Below are 15,702 nucleotides of genomic sequence, written 5' to 3' on the forward strand. Positions count from 1 at the left end.
TCTCCCAGTCCCCCCTTCCTCCCAATCCATACCCAGGGACCCCTCTGCCTCCATCCCTCCCCCACCCCAGCCTGCGTCCCCCTCCTTCCCTGCACTCCAGCCCCCCAGTCCAACCCCCCAGCCCCGCCACTCTCCCTGCGCTTCAACCTCCCAGTCCAACTCCCAGCCCCCACACTCTCTCTGCGCTTCAACACCCCAGTCCAACCCCCTCTCTGCGCTCCTGCCCCCCCTCCCCACCCCGCAGCCTCACCCTCCCTGCGCTTCAACCCCCCCAGTCCAACCCCCCAGCCCCCCCACTCTCCCTGCACTCCAGCTCCCCAGTCCAACCCCCACCCCCCCACTCTCCCTGCGCTTCAACACCCCTGTCCAACCCCCTCTCTGCGCTCCTGCCCCCTTCCCTGCCCCCCAGCCTCACCCACCCTGCACTCCAGACCCCCAGTCCAACCCCCGCACTCTCCTTGCACTCCAGCCCCCTAGTCTAACCTCTCCAGGCCCGCCACTCTCCCTGCGCTTCAACCTCCCAGTCCAACCCCCTCTCTGCGCTCCTGCCCCCCCTCCTCACCCCCAACCTCACCCTCCCTGCACTCCAGCCCCCCAGTCCAACCCCCCAGCCCTCCCCACTCTCCCTGCACTTCAACCCCCCAGTCCAACCCCCTCTCTGCGCTCCTGCCCCCCCGCCTCACCCTCCTTGCACTCCAGCGCGACCCGTGATTCCAGATTGTCCATCTGCAGTTGCAGCCGCTTGAGGGTCCGGTCGGCGTCGCGGGTCTTGCGCTTGTAGGCAACCAGCACCCCGATAATGGCCAGGAGCAGCAGGGACCCCCCCACGCCCAGCCCCACCAGCGCCCCCAGGGGCAGGGCCGCCTCGGGGTAGATGTGCAGGGAGCCGGGAGAGAAGGACAGGCCCCCCACCAGGATCTGGAACGAGGGGAGGGAGCGGAGGTTAGATGGGGGGCGCCCCCCAACTTCCCAGGAACAAACCCCCCAGAATGTGGGACGGGAGAATCGGGGGCACCTCCCCCCACATTTTGCCCCCCTCCCAGATCTGCAGTGGGGGGTACAAATTCCCCCCTGGATCTGAAGAGACAACCCCATCCCAGCCCCCCCCCACTCAATCTGTCCCCCCCGAACGCACCCCACATATGTAACCTCCCCCCAGAGCTCCCCAAGAGGGACTGCTCACCCCCCCAGCCCCCATGATCTCTGATCCACCCCGTGTCCCGCCCCCACACCACAGAGCAAGGGGCTGCCCCCGCCACAGAACACGTGCCCCCAACCCCACCCCCTGGGGGAGCCCCTGGCCATGTCCCCTCCCCCCAGCAACGCACCGTGACTGGCTGCTCCCCTGTCTGGCTGGGTGAGTCACAGAGCAGCTGGGTCTCTGACACCGTCAGGGCGCAGGGCTCCCCCCCAATCAGCACGGTGTAGTTCAGACGGGCCCCCCCGGCGGCCGCCGGGATCAGGTTCCTGCCCTGGGGGGTGGGACAGTGAAAGGGGGAGGGAGATTGGACCCAGCGTCCGGGCCAGACAGAGCACCAGTGGTGCCCCTCACTCCTGATCCGCAGCCCCCTGCTAGACCAGCCCTGCCCCCCCCAGCCCTGCCGATGTCCCTCACTCCCGACCCGCAGCCCCCTGCTAGCCCAGCCCTGCCCCCCCCAGCCCTGCCGGTGCCCCTCACTCCCGACCCACAGCCCCCTGCTAGACCAGCCCTGGGTTCCCCACCCCACCAGCCCTGCCGGTGCCCCTCACTCCTGACCCGCAGCCCTGCTAAGGCCCCCTTCCCCACATACCTTGAGGACAATGTGGGAGCCGGGTTTCACCTCCAGCACCCCCGCAGGGCCGAAGGGCTCGACCTGGGGGTCAGGGTAGTAGGTGAAGGCCGAGCGGTTGAGGGTTCGAGCTGCCTGGACGTGGTCCAGCAGGAAGCCGAATTCGTCAGGGGAGGCCCCCCCCGCAGGCAGCTCCCGCCCCCCCGGCACAATGCCGGGCGCCTGGCACAGCATGAGGGAGTCATTCAGCACCCGGCAGCTCTGGGGGGAGGCAGAGGGTCAGTGGAGATGGCTGGGAACGGGGGGGGGGGGGGTTGACAGGACTCCAGGGGGGTCAGCGTGTTGGGTGGTTCAGCAGCCCAGCAGGGGCGGCCAGGAATGGGGGGGGCAGCAGGGAGAAGTTTTGGGTCTGTCAGTTCGGGTGGGGAAGGGGGGTGGGTTGCAGGAAACTGTCCCGTCCCCCCCGAAACTGTCCCCACTTCCCCCCACCCCGCCCAGATCCCCTGTCCCCAACTGACGGGCCCCCCCGCCACGTCCCCTTCCCCCCACCCAACTCAGATCCCCTGTCCCCAACTGACGGACCCCCCGCCACCTCCCCTTCCCCCACCCCACTCAGATCCCCCGTCCCCAGCGGACGGGCCCCCCGCTGCGTCCCCTTCCCCCCACCCCACTCAGATCCCCCGTCCCCAACTGACGGACCCCCCGCCACCTCCCCTTCCCCCACCCCACTCAGATCCCCCGTCCCCAGCGGACGGGCCCCCCGCCGCGTCCCCTTCCCCCCACCCCACTCAGATCCCCCGTCCCCAACTGACGGACCCCCCGCCACCTCCCCTTCCCCCACCCCACTCAGATCCCCCGTCCCCAGCAGATGGGCCCCCCGCCGCGTCCCCTTCCCCCCACCCCACTCAGATCCCCCGTCCCCAGCGGACGGGCCCCCCGCCGCGTCCCCTTCCCCCCACCCCACTCAGATCCCCCGTCCCTAGCGGACGGGCCCCCCGCCGCGTCCCCTTCCCCCCACCCCACTCAGATCCCCCGTCCCCAGCGGACGGGCCCCCCGCCGCGTCCCCTTCCCCCCACCCCACTCAGATCCCCCGTCCCCAGCGGACGGGCCCCCCGCCGCGTCCCCTTCCCCCCACCCCACTCAGATCCCCCGTCCCCAGCGGACGGGCCCCCCGCCGCGTCCCCTTCCCCCCACCCCACTCAGATCCCCCGTCCCCAGCGGACGGGCCCCCCGCCGCGTCCCCTTCCCCCCACCCCACTCAGATCCCCCGTCCCCAACTGACGGACCCCCCGCCACCTCCCCTTCCCCCACCCCACTCAGATCCCCTGTCCCCAACTGACGGACCCCCCGCCACCTCCCCTTCCCCCCACCCCACTCAGATCCCCCGTCCCCAGCGGACGGGCCCCCCGCCGCGTCCCCTTCCCGTCATCCGGGCCCCCCGCCCTCGCTCCCCCCGGCCATGGGGGCATGACTCACGTTGACGGTTTCGACGCCCCCATACAGGGCTCGGACACGCGGCTCCTGGATGCTCAGCAGGCGGGTCCCAGTCACTGTCAGGCTGGTGCTGCCGCTGGAGGGGGGGGGGGGGGAAACGTCAGCCCCCCCAGGGGGACGCAGCTTGGTGGGGGGTGAGGCCCTTTGGCCATCGGGCCATGTCCTTCCCCCGTGCCACAGCTACTCTCTGCCCTGCCCCCCCCCACGGCTACCCTGCGCCCTGCTCGGATGCCGGGGACCCCGCCCAGCCCGGCTCAGTGCCAGCACTGGGATGCTCATCCCAGGCCAAACGCCGGGTCCCAGCCAGGCTGGGGCCGGAGGCTGCGGGGCTGAGACGAAGTGGGACTGTTCTTAATGGTTTCTCTGAATACTGTGTGGGTGCCTCAGTTTCCCCTATGCAGTTCTTAATCTAGCTGGTGGGATCAGGGGGTGTGATTGGTGCAGAGCCCTGGGGGCCTGTCTCCTGGGGGCCTGTCTCCTGGGGGCCGGTCTCCCGCAAGGTGCCAGCTGAAGGTGCTGGAGAACAAAGGGATCAGGGGCCTCCTGGCCCGGGAGGGGACAAAGGCCAGAGGAGGGGTCGGGGGGTCTGGAGAGTTTCAGTTTGGAGCTGACTGGGGAAGGGGAGGGAGCCCCAGGGCTGGAGTCTAAGCTCCCTGCCCCCCAAGATGGACCTGACTGAGGGGTCCTGTTGTGTGTCCCTACAAGCTCTGGTTTAGACTGTTCCTGTCGTCTAATAAACCTCTGTGTCCCCGGCGGGCTGAGAGTCACAACTGACTGCGGAGTGGGGGGGTAGGACCCCCTGGCCTTCCCAGGACCCCGCCCGGGCAACTCGCTGTGGGGGCGCATATGCTGAATGCTCCGAGGAGAGACCCAGGAGGTGAAGCCGTGTGAGCTTCTCACTCTGGAGACAGTCTGCTCCGAGAGAGGAGACTCCCCCAGAGTCCTGGCTGGCTGCGTAGGGAGCAGGTCCAGAGCATCGCCCGGGGACCCTGTGACAGGGAGGACTGGTCTGCGCCGGCGGGCAGGTTCTGCAGCTCGTCCCCCTGGCTGAGCAGGGCCCCGTGGGGAGCAGAGCCTGGGCGTGGGGTGAATGGAACAACATGGCCTGAGGCGATGGCCCAGGACTAGAACTGGGACCAAAACCGGGACTGAACGGAGCCCCCTGGCCCCACCTGTGGTGCACCCCGCTGGCCACGGGCTATGTGAACCTATTTCACAGCAGGCCGGGAGTGTGGGGAGGGGGAGGGGGACGGGGTGCAGGGAGGCACTGGGGCGGGGGGGTTGTCAGGGGTGTGGGGGTCAGGGGGCTGGGAGTATGGGGATGTGGAGGGGGATGGGGCACAGGGGGGCAGGTGGGCGCAGCTGGGGGGGTCAGCAGGGGGCTGTGTGGGGGTGAGGGGGATGGGGCACAGGAGGGGGGGCAGTGGGGGTCTCTTACTTGACGATGCTCCATTGGGGCTCGATGTGAGTCACCACCGGATCGGGGGTATAGCGGAAGATCAGGATGGGGGGGCTGGCGGTGCCATTGGGAGGCTCAGGGGGGGCCAGGCTGGCACGGTCGATGCAGACACTGAGGGGGGCCGGACCAGGGCCCAGCGTGGACGGGGGGGTCATGCAGACGATTTCCTCAGGCCCCCTCCTACCGGTAAAGGGAAAGTGAGAGACCCCCACAAATTCCCCACTGCCTCACATCTCCCCAGTGACCCCTGACCTACCCACCCCCCTCCCAACATCCCCCGCCACACCCAACCCGCCCCATCTCTCTGCTCCCCCCACCCCCTCATCCATACCCCCCCACCCCCATCTCTCTGCTCCCCCCACCCCCTCATCCATATCCTCCCCACCCTCCCACCCCCCCAGTACCTGAGCAGCTGGCAGGGTGCCCCCTGCAATGAGATGTTGACGCTGCTACCGGCGTCCAGATGGGTCCCAGTGAGGGTGATGCGGGTCCCCCCTGACACCGGCCCTCCCCCAGGGTTCAGTCCCCGCAGCCTGGGGGTCTGGGGCGGGAGACAGCAGTTATGGGGGTAAATGCACACAGAGCCCCCCTCCCCTCCCACAGCCCTCCATGGGCCACCCCCAGCCCCTCCCACCCCCCACAGCCCCCCATGACTCACAGCTACTCCCTCCACCCACAGACCCCCATGGGCCACCCCCAGCCCCTCCCACCCCCCACAACTCTCCATGACCCGCAGCTACCCTGCTCCCCCCACAGACCCCCATAGGCCACCCACAGCCCCCACAGCCCCACATGACCCGCAGCTACCCCCTCCCCCCACATACTCCCATGGGCCACCCCCAGCCCCTCCCACCCCCCACAAACCCTCATGACCTGCAGCTACCCCCTCCCCACACAGACCCCCATGGGCCACCCCCAGCCCCTCCCACCCCCCACAAACCCTCATGACCTGCAGCTACCCCCTCCCCCCACAGACCCCCATGGGCCACCCCCAGCCCCTCCCACCCCCCACAACTCCCCATGACCCACAGCTACTCCATCTCCCCACAGACCCCCATGGGCCACCCCCAGCCCCTCCCACCCCCCAGAACCCCCCATGACCCACAGCCACTCCCTCCCCCCACAGACTCCCATGGGTCACCCCCAGCCCCTCCCACCCCCCACAACTCCCCATGACCCACAGCTACTCCCTCCCCCCACAGACCCCCATGGGCCACCCCCAGCCCCCACAGCCCCCCACAACCCCCCATGACCCACAGCTACCCCCTCCCCCCACGGACCCCCATGGGCCACCCACAGCCCCCCACAACTCCCCATGACCCACAGCTACTCCCTCCCCCCACAGAACCACATGGGACACCCACAGCCCCCCATGCCCCATCCCCCCCAGAATTCCCTCTCTCAGGGAGGCCCTGCCCCAGTACCACAAAGGTGAAGGGGTTCGGGGAGTGGGCCCGGTAGTCGGTACCACAGTCGCCCACACAGATCTCCACGGGGCCGGGCGGGGGATCGGGCACCAGCGACTCCTCCATCTCGCACACCAGCCTGGGGGGGACACGGGGGTCAGCCCCCTGGCTCCTGCCTCCCCAGCTCCCATGTACCAGTCCCCCGCCCAACCCCCCCAACTCCCGCCCGATCAAACACGTCCCCCAGACCCCCCCTGCGTCCCAGCTCCCCCCGCCCGACCCCCCCAGCTCTCGCCCGATCAAACACGTGTCCCCGACCCCCCCTGCATCCCGGCTCCCCCTGCCCGACCCCCAAGCTCCTGCCCAAATATGTCCCCCCCGATCCCCCCTGCGTCCCAGCTCCCCCGCCCGACCCCCCCAGCTCCTGCCCAATCAAACACATCCCCGCCCAACCCCCCCTTGCGTCCCAGCTCCCCCAGCCCAACCCCCCAGCTCCTGCCCGAATATGTCGAACCCGATCCCCCCTGCATCCCAGCTCCCCCAGCCCAACCCCCCAGCTCCCACCCGATCAAATACGTCCCCCCCGTCCCCTACATCCCAGCTCCCCCCAGCTCCTGCCCGATCAAACACGTCCCCCCGACCCCCCCCTGCGTCCCAGCTTCCCCCACCCGACCCCCCCAGCTCCCACCCAATCAAACACGTCCCTGCCCGACCCCCCTTGTGTCCCAGTTCCCCCAGCCCAACCCCCCAGCTCCCACCCGATCAAATACGTCCCCCCCGTCCCCTGCATCCCAGCTCCCCCCAGCTCCTGCCCAATCAAACATGTCCCCCTGACCCCACCTGCGTCCCAGCTCCCCCGCCTGACCCCCCCAGCCCCCGCCCAATCAAACACGTCCCCGCCTGACCCTCCTTGCGTCCCAGCTCCCGTCTGATCAAACACGTCCCCCTGAACCCCCCTGCGTCCCAGATCCCCCGCCCGACCCCCCCAGCTCCCGCCCGATCAAACATGTTCCCCCGCCCTCCCCTGCGTCCCAGCTCCCCCCGCCTGCCCCCCCCAGCTCCCACCCGATCAAACACGTACCCGCCCGACCCCCCCTGCGTCCCAGCTCCCCCTGCCCAACCCCACCTGACATCCCCCTCCTCCCCCTCTCTGCACTGCCCCCCTCACCTCTGGGCGGGGACGTACTGGCTGGGCAGCGAGTTGCAGCGCACGCCGGCCACGCGCACCGCGACCTCGTGAAACTGCAGCCCCAGGTTCTCACCCTCGACCGTCACCCGCGTGCCGCCCTCCTTGGGCCCCGCCACCGGCACCACCTGGGGGAGCCCAGGGGAGTCAGTGGGGCAAAGACCCCCCGCCTCCGCCCGGGCCCCCAAACCACACAACCCCCCCCAGGTGAGGGGGCAGAGCTGGGGGGTGTCCACAGCAGAGATGGGGCCTGGCTGCAGTTGGGGAGTGGGTTCCAGTGGGGTGGGCGCATAGGGCTGGCTGGTCTGGGGGGCCCCCATTACCAGGGCGCTGTGGGGGGGCTGTTACCTTGGAGCCCCGGGGAGGGGGCTGTTACTGGGATGCTGCGGTTAGGGGGCAGTTACCTGGGTAACGAGGGGGGAGGCGTTACCCAGGTGATGTGTGTGGGGGGTTACCTGGGTGATGCGAGGGTGGCTGCAGCGAGCCCCGCGCCGGCCGGGGGGCACCCAGTTGAGTTTGGGGGCTGGGCATTGGGCGCGCAGGAGGCAGCGTCGCTCGGCCAGGCACCAGCCGCACTCATAGCGCGGGTCAGAGCGGAGACAGAGCCCACAGCTGGGGCGCTGGGCCGGGCACTTGTATAGCAGGGCTGGGGGGAGAGGCAGCGGTCAGAGACAGGCAGCCCTCCTGCCCCCCACCCCCACCCCCTGCCCTCCACACCCCCTTCCCCGTGACACTCCCCCTGCCCCCCAGCCCCCAACACCCCTCCCCCGGGCACTGCCCTCCCCACCCCCTTCCCCATTACCCAGCCCCCCCGCCCCCTCAGGGCGCAGCCCCCTGGACCTTTGAAGCCGGGGGGCTGGTCGATGGGGAAGTCGCTGTCCCAGACGACGGAGAAGTCCACAGGCAGCTCCCCAACTGCGTCGCCCTCGTACCAGTACTAGGGGGAGAACGGGGGGTCAGAGCAGGGCAGTGGAGGGGGTGAGGTATAGACAGGGAGGTGAGGAGCATGGAGAGCCACAGGGGAGCAGCCTCGCCCCCCAACCCTGGGGCTGAGCAGGGAGAGAACAACAGAACCACAAAGGGTTAAAAGGAGGTACCAAGGCATCTCCTAGCAACAGAGATGGCAACTGTCATGTCGCCTAGCAACAGAGCATCCCCCCTACAAGGGGTGAAACATCAAACACATCCTGCCCCCCCCAGCCCTGCTGGTGCCCCTCACTCCCAACCCGCAGCCCCTGCCCCCCCCCAGCCCCGACCTGCAGCCCAGCTCAGACATTTACAAGCGGTTCCTTAACCCCAGCACGTCCTGGCTGTGGGCCTGCAGCCAGCGGGGAGCTGATGGCTGGGGGGAGGGGGTGTCTGGCACTGGGCCCTGGCACAGAGCCCATGGGGTTAGAGACCTCCCAGCCGCCCTTCCCCCTCCCAGCCAGCCAGCTTTCTCCCACCCTCCCACGGGTCTGGCTGAACCCAGCTTGAATGCCCCTCCTGCATCGCCGGGGCCAGGACACACAGGCTGACCCCCCCACACACACACACACACAAATGGGTGCTCAGAAGGGGGAGGGGGGAGGTGCAGGGGGTGTCACCACGGTGCTCTGGCTCCGCATGTGGCTGGGGAGCAAAGGGAGCCGGGCTGGCGGGGTCCAGGCTAGGGGGCTGGCGGGGGGCAGGGGGTCCAGGCCGGGGGGCTGGCGGAGGGGCAGGGAATCCAGGCTGGGGGGCTCGGGGGGCTGGCAGAGGGGCAAGGGGTCCAGGCCGGGGGTTCTCGGGGGCCTAGTGGGGGGGAGCAGGGTGTCCAGGCCAGGGGGCTAGCTGGGGGGCAGGGGGTCCAGGCCAAGGGGCTCGGGGGGCTGGCGGAGGGGCCGGGGGTCCAGGCCGGGGGCCTAGCGGGGGGCAGGGAGGTCCAGGCCGGGGGTTCTCGGGGGCCTAGCAGGGGGACAGGGGGTCCAGGCTGGGGGGCTGGCGGGGGCAGGGGGGTCCAGGCTGGGGGTTCTTGGGGGCCTAGTGGGGGGGGGCAGGGGGTCCAGGCTGGGGGGCTGGCAGGGGGCAGGGGGGTCCAGGCCGGGGGTTCTCGGGGGCCTAGCAGGGGGACAGGGGGTCCAGGCTGGGAGGCTGGCGGGGGGCAGGGAGGTCCAGGCCGGGGGATCTCGGGGGCCTAGCAGGGGGACAGGGGGTCCAGGCTGGGGGGCTGGCGGGGGCAGGGGGGTCCAGGCCGGGGGTTCTCGGGGGCCTAGCGGGGGGGCAGGGGATTCAGGCCGGGGGGCTCACCGAGGTGTTCTGACACTGCACGCTGCTGGAGTTGAAGCGCACGGCTGGGACCCGCTGGCGCCGCCCCTGCACGGCAAAGACGCACTCGTAGTTCTTCTGGCCCGACTGCGGCTGCGGCAGGTTCTTGGCCCGGAGCGTGATCGGCTGCAGCACCCCCACCGGGATCAGGATCTCGCCCGCCGGGAGCAGCTCCGGGCAACCCTGGGGAGACAGAGTCATGAGGGCCTCGCCTGGGGAGAGCCGGGAGAACCCAGGAGTCCGGGCTCCCAGCCCCCCCAGCGCCAGGGGATGGAGCTGGAGATGCAGGATCCTGGATCTCTGGGAGCTGCCATGGCAACCGCGGCTGCTTAATTGTTACTTGGTGGGGGAGGGGCTGCTCTTTTTTTGTGGAGGGGACATTGGCAATAAAGGAAAGGAGTCCCCAGAGCCATTTCCTCCCACCCCTGCACCCGCCCCAGCCCTGCCGATGCCCCTCACTCCCGACCCGCAGCCCCTGCTAGCCCGGCCTTGGGCTCCCCCCTTGTCAGATGCTGATTATAGGGAAGTGGCTCAGAGACTCCTGACTGTGGGGGGGGAAGCATGAGGGGGGCAGCGACAGCTAGTTTCCCCTCCCCCCAGTCCCCAGGGCCCCATTGCCTGGCCCTGGGCGTTGTCTGCGGCCGCTACTCCAAACCGCAGCCCCGGCGCTATCAATTATCCCGACCACAGGGCATCGCCTGGCGCATCGATCCAGCCGGGGTCCCCCCGCCCCATCGATCCTGCCACAGCCAATTACACTCCATTAGGGGCAGCCAGCCGCATGGTCTGACATCTGCCACCCCTCCCCCTCCACAGCTGGGATCCAGCTCAAAGCGCAGATATGCAGCTGGCTCTGGGGTGGAGCAGGGGCTGTTACCAGGGCCCCCTCGCCTGGTGCCAGGACATGGCCCCTATGGGGTGGGGCCGGCGGATGGTTATCCAGGGACCCTTCGGCCAATGCCGAGATGTGTCTGGCTCTGGGGTGGGGCAGGGGGCTGTTACCAGGGCCCCCTTGCCTGGTGCCAGGACATGGCCCCTATGGGGTGGGGCCGGCGGATGGTTATCCAGGGACCCTTCGGCCAATGCCGAGATGTGTCTGGCTCTGGGATGGGGCAGGGGGCTGGTTACACAGGGACCCACCTCAGCGGTGCTGACCCGCCCCTCGGCAAAAGCGCACTCCCGGGGATCGTGGGTGCAGACGTGCCGATATTTGCACCACTGGCAGGCGAACTGGCTCCTCACGCAGGACAGACACCTGGGGAGGGCAGCAAAGGTTTAATGGGGGGGTGAATCTCCCCCTCCCCCACCCGACTGACCCCCATGCCCCAGATGTCAGATGCCCCCCGCACCCCTTCCCAGACCAGTTGTTCCCCTGCGGCCAGGGACAATGCTGGCACCACTGCCCCTCCCCCGCCCCCTGGTGTTTACATGGGGGAAAGGGGGGAGGGGATTCTATTACCCCGGCCCCAGCAAGGAGCCATCTGACCCCACCGAGCGAGAGACACAGAGAGAGCCCCCTGAGTGCGAGGGGGCTGCGGGTCGGGAGTAAGGGGCAGGGCCGGGGGCTGCGGGTTGGGAGTGAGGGGCAGGGCTGGGAGTGAGGGGTGCCGGCGGGGCCGGGGGCTGCGGGCTGGGAGTGAGGGGCAGGGCTGGGGGCTGCGGGTCGGGAGTGAGGGGCGCCGGTGGGGCCGGGGGCTGCGGGTCGGGAGTGAGGGGTGCCAGCGGGGGGGACTCACGACGGGAGGAGGCTGCAGTTGTAGAAGACGAAGTCAGCGCCAGCAAAGTCCATCATGGTCTCAAGCGAGCGAAGCTGAAGCCGCACGGAGCGAGCGTCACCTGGGGGGGTCAGGGGGACAGCGTCATGGGGGGCAGGGCTGAACCCCCCAGTAGGGAGACACCCCCCCCCCGGTCTATGACCCCTACCCCCAAATGTGTTCCTGACCTTTGCCCTCTGCCCTCCTCTGTCACCCCGGCCCTGACCTTTGCCCTTTGAACTCTCCTGCCCACCCCCCCACACTCACCATGGGGGCCAGTACCGGGGGGCAGCTCCCTGGGGGTGGGTGACTGGCAGCGGATGAGGCCCCCGGGTAGCACCTCGGCCTTGCTCTGCCCCAGGCCCTCGAAGGAGCAGGTCACGCCGGGCCCCAGGTCCGGGAGGTTCTGCACCGTCAGCTGCAGCTAGAGCCCCAGAGAGACAGGGTTAGAGCCGGGGGGCCGGGGTCCCCCCAGGGGCCTAGAGACAGGGGGCAGGATCCCCCCAGAGATGGGGGTTAGAGACGGGAGTGGGTTCCCCCCAGAGATGGGGGGTTGGAGATGTGGGATGGGTTCCCCCCAGAGTTGGGGGGTTGGAGATGTGGGGCATGGTCCCCCCAGATATGGCGGTTAGTGATGGGTGTCGGGGTACCATCCCCTCCCTCCCCAGAGACACGGGGGGCTGTTCACCTCTGTCCCCCCATCTCCCAAGCAGGCCCGAGGTGCCTGGACCCGCACTCACCAGGACGCTGGTCGAGGTGACTGAGATGTTATTGGGCTCCACGAGCAGCCGGGGGCAGGGGCCCGGCACGGCCGCAAACCGCTGCAACTCCAGCGCCCGGGGACACTCGCTCTCCCGGCAGCACCTGGGGGGGTGGGGGTGGGGGGGTCAGGCACAGACTGGGAACCCCCAGGTCTGCTCCCCACTCGCTGTGCCGGGCAGGCACTGTCACAGGGGAACTCACAGCGCTGGGGGAGGGGCAGCCCAGGGAGCTCATTACCCAGCCAGTGGCTTCCACCCCGGGGGCCTCGTTAGTGCAGGATCCTGGGGAGTTCCAGTGCCAGGAGCCCCTCACCCGCCGGGGGGGCTGCGGGTCGGGAGTGAGGGGCACAGACGGGGGGCAGGGCTGGGCTAGCAGGGATCTGTGAGTTCAGGAGTGAGGCGCACAGACGGGGGGGCAGGGCTGGGCTAGCAGGGGGCTGCGGGTCGGGAGTGAGGGGCACAGAAGGGGGGCAGGGCTGGGCTAGCAGGGATCTGTGGGTCGGGAGTGAGGGGCACAGACGGGGGGGCAGGGCTGGGCTAGCAGGGATCTGTGGGTTCGGGAGTGAGGCGCACAGACGGGGGGGCAGGGCTGGGCTAGCAGGGATCTGTGGGTTCGGGAGTGAGGCGCACAGACGGGGGGGCATGGCTGGGCTAGTAGGGATCTGCGGGTCGGGAGTGATGGGCACAGATGAGGGGGCAGGGCTGGGCTAGCAGGGATCTGTGGGTTCAGGAGTGAGGCGCACAGACGGGGGGGCAGGGCTGGGCTAGCAGGGATCTGTGGGTTCAGGAGTGAGGGGCACAGACGGGGGGCAGGGCTGGGCTAGCAGGGGGCTGTGGGTTCGGGAGTGAGGGGCACCAGCAGAACTCAGGGGGAGTCGGGGGGGGGCTGATCTCTGCTCCGCCCCCGTCTGGGGGGTTGTGGGGGCCTCACCTCGAGTGTCTATATTGAGCCGGGAGGTCAGATTCTGGCAGAGGTTGGGGGGAGTTACAGGGCGGGGGGCTGCTCCATCTCCTCCCCCTACTGAGACGGGGTGGGGGAGGGGCCCTGAACAGGGCCAAGCTGGGGGGCGATTGCTAATTTATTACATGTTCCCAGGTTAGAGCTGCCAGCTCCAGTCACCGCCCCCCAACCCTCGGTGTCTCCTCCCCCACCCCCAGACTTTCCACACACCCACCCCGCTGTGCGCCCCCCTCCCATACTGCTCTGGGCCAGGTTTAATAGGATGAAGTGCTTGGGACTCCGATAAGGGAAGGGGGGGGGGGCTTGGCCAGGAGCTTGCGGGGAGGGGGGAGCCACATTCCTCCAACAGGCCAGAGACCCCCCAGCACACACGGGGGAGGGACCCTGGCTAGGCTGGGAGCCAGGACTCCTGGGTTCTCTCCCGGCTTCAAGGGTGTCTCACCGGTTGTGCAGGACACACCAGCCGCAGTGGGGGTCCCCAGAGCCCAGGCAGGCGTCACACGCGGGGTACTGGCCACAGGTCTCCACCGGCAGCCGCACGACCTGTGGAGGGAGGGGTTAGCATCTGGGGTGATAGACCAAACCTCCTCCCCTATAGCAGCCCCTCCCAGATACTCCCCCCACATCGCCTGCCCCTCTTCCCTCCTCCACCTCAGGCCCCAGCCCCCTTGGCCCCCTTCCTCCTGCCCCCCTTCCCCCAACCTCAGCCCCCGGAGCCAGGGGGCCCACTGCCTGCTGCCCCCTCTTCTTCCCTAGCTCCCTCGCAGCCCCACCTCTCCGCGGCTCAGCAGGTAAAGGTGTCTCTGGTCTGGGCTGAGCTCCATGTCCCGCAGCAGGGGCTGCCCGGGGGTCACTGGCACCGACTCGTACAGATGGGCGTCCTGGGGGCCGTCTACCCGCACCTGGGGGCGGGAGCTGTGAGAGAGAGATGCCCCCAGCTCCCCCGAGTCCCCAGCCCCACCTGAGCCACCTCCCTCGACCGCCCAAACCCCGCACCTCTGCACTGGCCCCCCCATGTTCAGCAGCATGCAAGGGGGGCCCACAAGGAGGTGTGGGGGGAGGGGAGACCAGCATTGGTGTCTCCCCCCACCTGCCAGCCGCCCCCTCCCCGGTTACCCTCCAGCCCAGAGGTTCAGCCCCACCCCACACCAGGCAGGCTCAACGACCCCTTTCATCCCCGCCAACAAGGGCCCATTGATGGGGGGGTCTGACCCAGAGCAGCCCCCCCAGCAGGCCCCCAGCCTCCCCCTCCCCAGGGACAAAACGTCCTTTCAGAGCCGGGGGCCGCAGCCCCCCAGGGTCACCCCCGGGGCGAGGGGCCGAGAGCTCAGACAAGGAAGCCAGTGTCAAGGGAGAGGAGCCACCTCCCACCCCCCCATTTCTCCTCCATGCACCCAGCCCCCCTCAGCTTCTCCCCTCCCCCTCCCCACCAGTCTAACTGAATTAGCCCCATTTACAGGCTGAGGGGTCGCGGCCCCCCCGGGGGGTTCAGGAGTTCAGAGCTAGACAGGCGAGACCCCCCCCACGTAACCCAATTCCCGGGTCAGGGCCGGGGCAGCCAGCCTGACACTGAGCCCCCTGGGACTCCCCAGGCCTGGCAGCTGGCAGGGAGAGAGGATGGAGGAGCTGGAGGGGGCAGGGCTGGTCTGGCAGGGGGCTGTGGGTCGGGAGTGAGGGGCACCGGCAGGGGTGGTGGGGGGCAGAGCTGGGCTGGCAGGGGGCTGCGGGTCGGGAGTGAGGGGCACTGGTAGGGCTGGGGGGGGGAGCAGGGCTGGGCTGGCAGGGGGCTGTGGGTCGGGAGTGAGGGGTACCGGCAGGGCTGGGCTGGCAGGGGGCTGTGGGTGGGGAGTGAGGGGAATCAGCAGGGCTGGGGGTGGGTGGGGGCCCTGGGCATTGTCCCCTCTCTGCAGCGCGGCCACTCTAGGGTTAACTTTTGCCCAGACACATTTTCCACCCCAACCCGCCACCCTTTGATGTTGGCTTTTTAAGAGCCAGTTTGGAAGTAACTGAGTTGGTTTGCGGGGAGTTGGGGGGGGCCAGGAGGGGACCGCGCCCCATGGTGCTGAGCTGGCAGATCATCCACCCTCCCGCCACAGCTCTGCCGGTGCCCCTCACTCCCGACCCGCAGCCCCTGCTAGCCCAGCCCTGCACCCCACCACCCCTGCCGGTGCCCCTCACTCCCGACCCGCAGCCCCTGCCAGCCCAGCCCTGCCCCCCCCGCCCTGCCAGTGCCCCTCACTCCCGACCCGCAGCCCCTGCCAGCCCAGCCCTGCCCCCCCCAGCTCTGCTGGTGCCCCCCACTCCCGACCCACAGCCCCTGCTAGCCCAGCCCTGCACCCCACCACCCCTGCCGGTGCCCCCCACTCCCGACCCACAGCCCCTCTGCTGTCTCCCCTTCCTGGCTGAGCAGTCTGAGAGTGGCTGAGGCGAAGAAGGGGACCTGGCATGTCCCTTTGCTGCCCTGCTAATGTTCAATGGGTCCCAGCTCTGTCCTGGGGATGGGGGGTGGGGACTGCCCCCCAGCTCTGCTCTGTCAGGGGGGCAGGGCTGGGAATAGCCTCCCTTTCCAGGCATCAGATTTGGGGTGGGCACCGGCAGAGCTTGGGGGGGCAGGGTGGGACTAGC

The 15,702-nt window shown here is 69.5% G+C and overlaps 1 protein-coding gene across 1 annotated transcript in view; it reads right to left on the minus strand.

The window, feature by feature from the left end:
• Positions 1 to 15,702, minus strand: part of PLXNA3 (plexin A3) — a 29,221-nt gene that overhangs the window by 7,959 nt on the left and 5,560 nt on the right. Inside the window, 17 exon segments of the mRNA XM_054014914.1 lie at positions 684 to 918; positions 1,329 to 1,472; positions 1,791 to 2,030; positions 3,247 to 3,340; positions 4,703 to 4,903; positions 5,128 to 5,264; positions 6,148 to 6,268; positions 7,298 to 7,443; positions 7,771 to 7,961; positions 8,156 to 8,252; positions 9,584 to 9,784; positions 10,742 to 10,856; positions 11,338 to 11,437; positions 11,623 to 11,779; positions 12,096 to 12,219; positions 13,520 to 13,620; positions 13,851 to 13,979. Of these exon segments, the coding sequence (XP_053870889.1) occupies positions 684 to 918; positions 1,329 to 1,472; positions 1,791 to 2,030; positions 3,247 to 3,340; positions 4,703 to 4,903; positions 5,128 to 5,264; positions 6,148 to 6,268; positions 7,298 to 7,443; positions 7,771 to 7,961; positions 8,156 to 8,252; positions 9,584 to 9,784; positions 10,742 to 10,856; positions 11,338 to 11,437; positions 11,623 to 11,779; positions 12,096 to 12,219; positions 13,520 to 13,620; positions 13,851 to 13,979 (2,533 nt within the window).

This window comes from Malaclemys terrapin (assembly GCF_027887155.1).
Source record: "Malaclemys terrapin pileata isolate rMalTer1 chromosome 20 unlocalized genomic scaffold, rMalTer1.hap1 SUPER_20_unloc_1, whole genome shotgun sequence".
In the NCBI taxonomy this organism is placed as follows: Eukaryota; Metazoa; Chordata; order Testudines; family Emydidae; genus Malaclemys; species Malaclemys terrapin.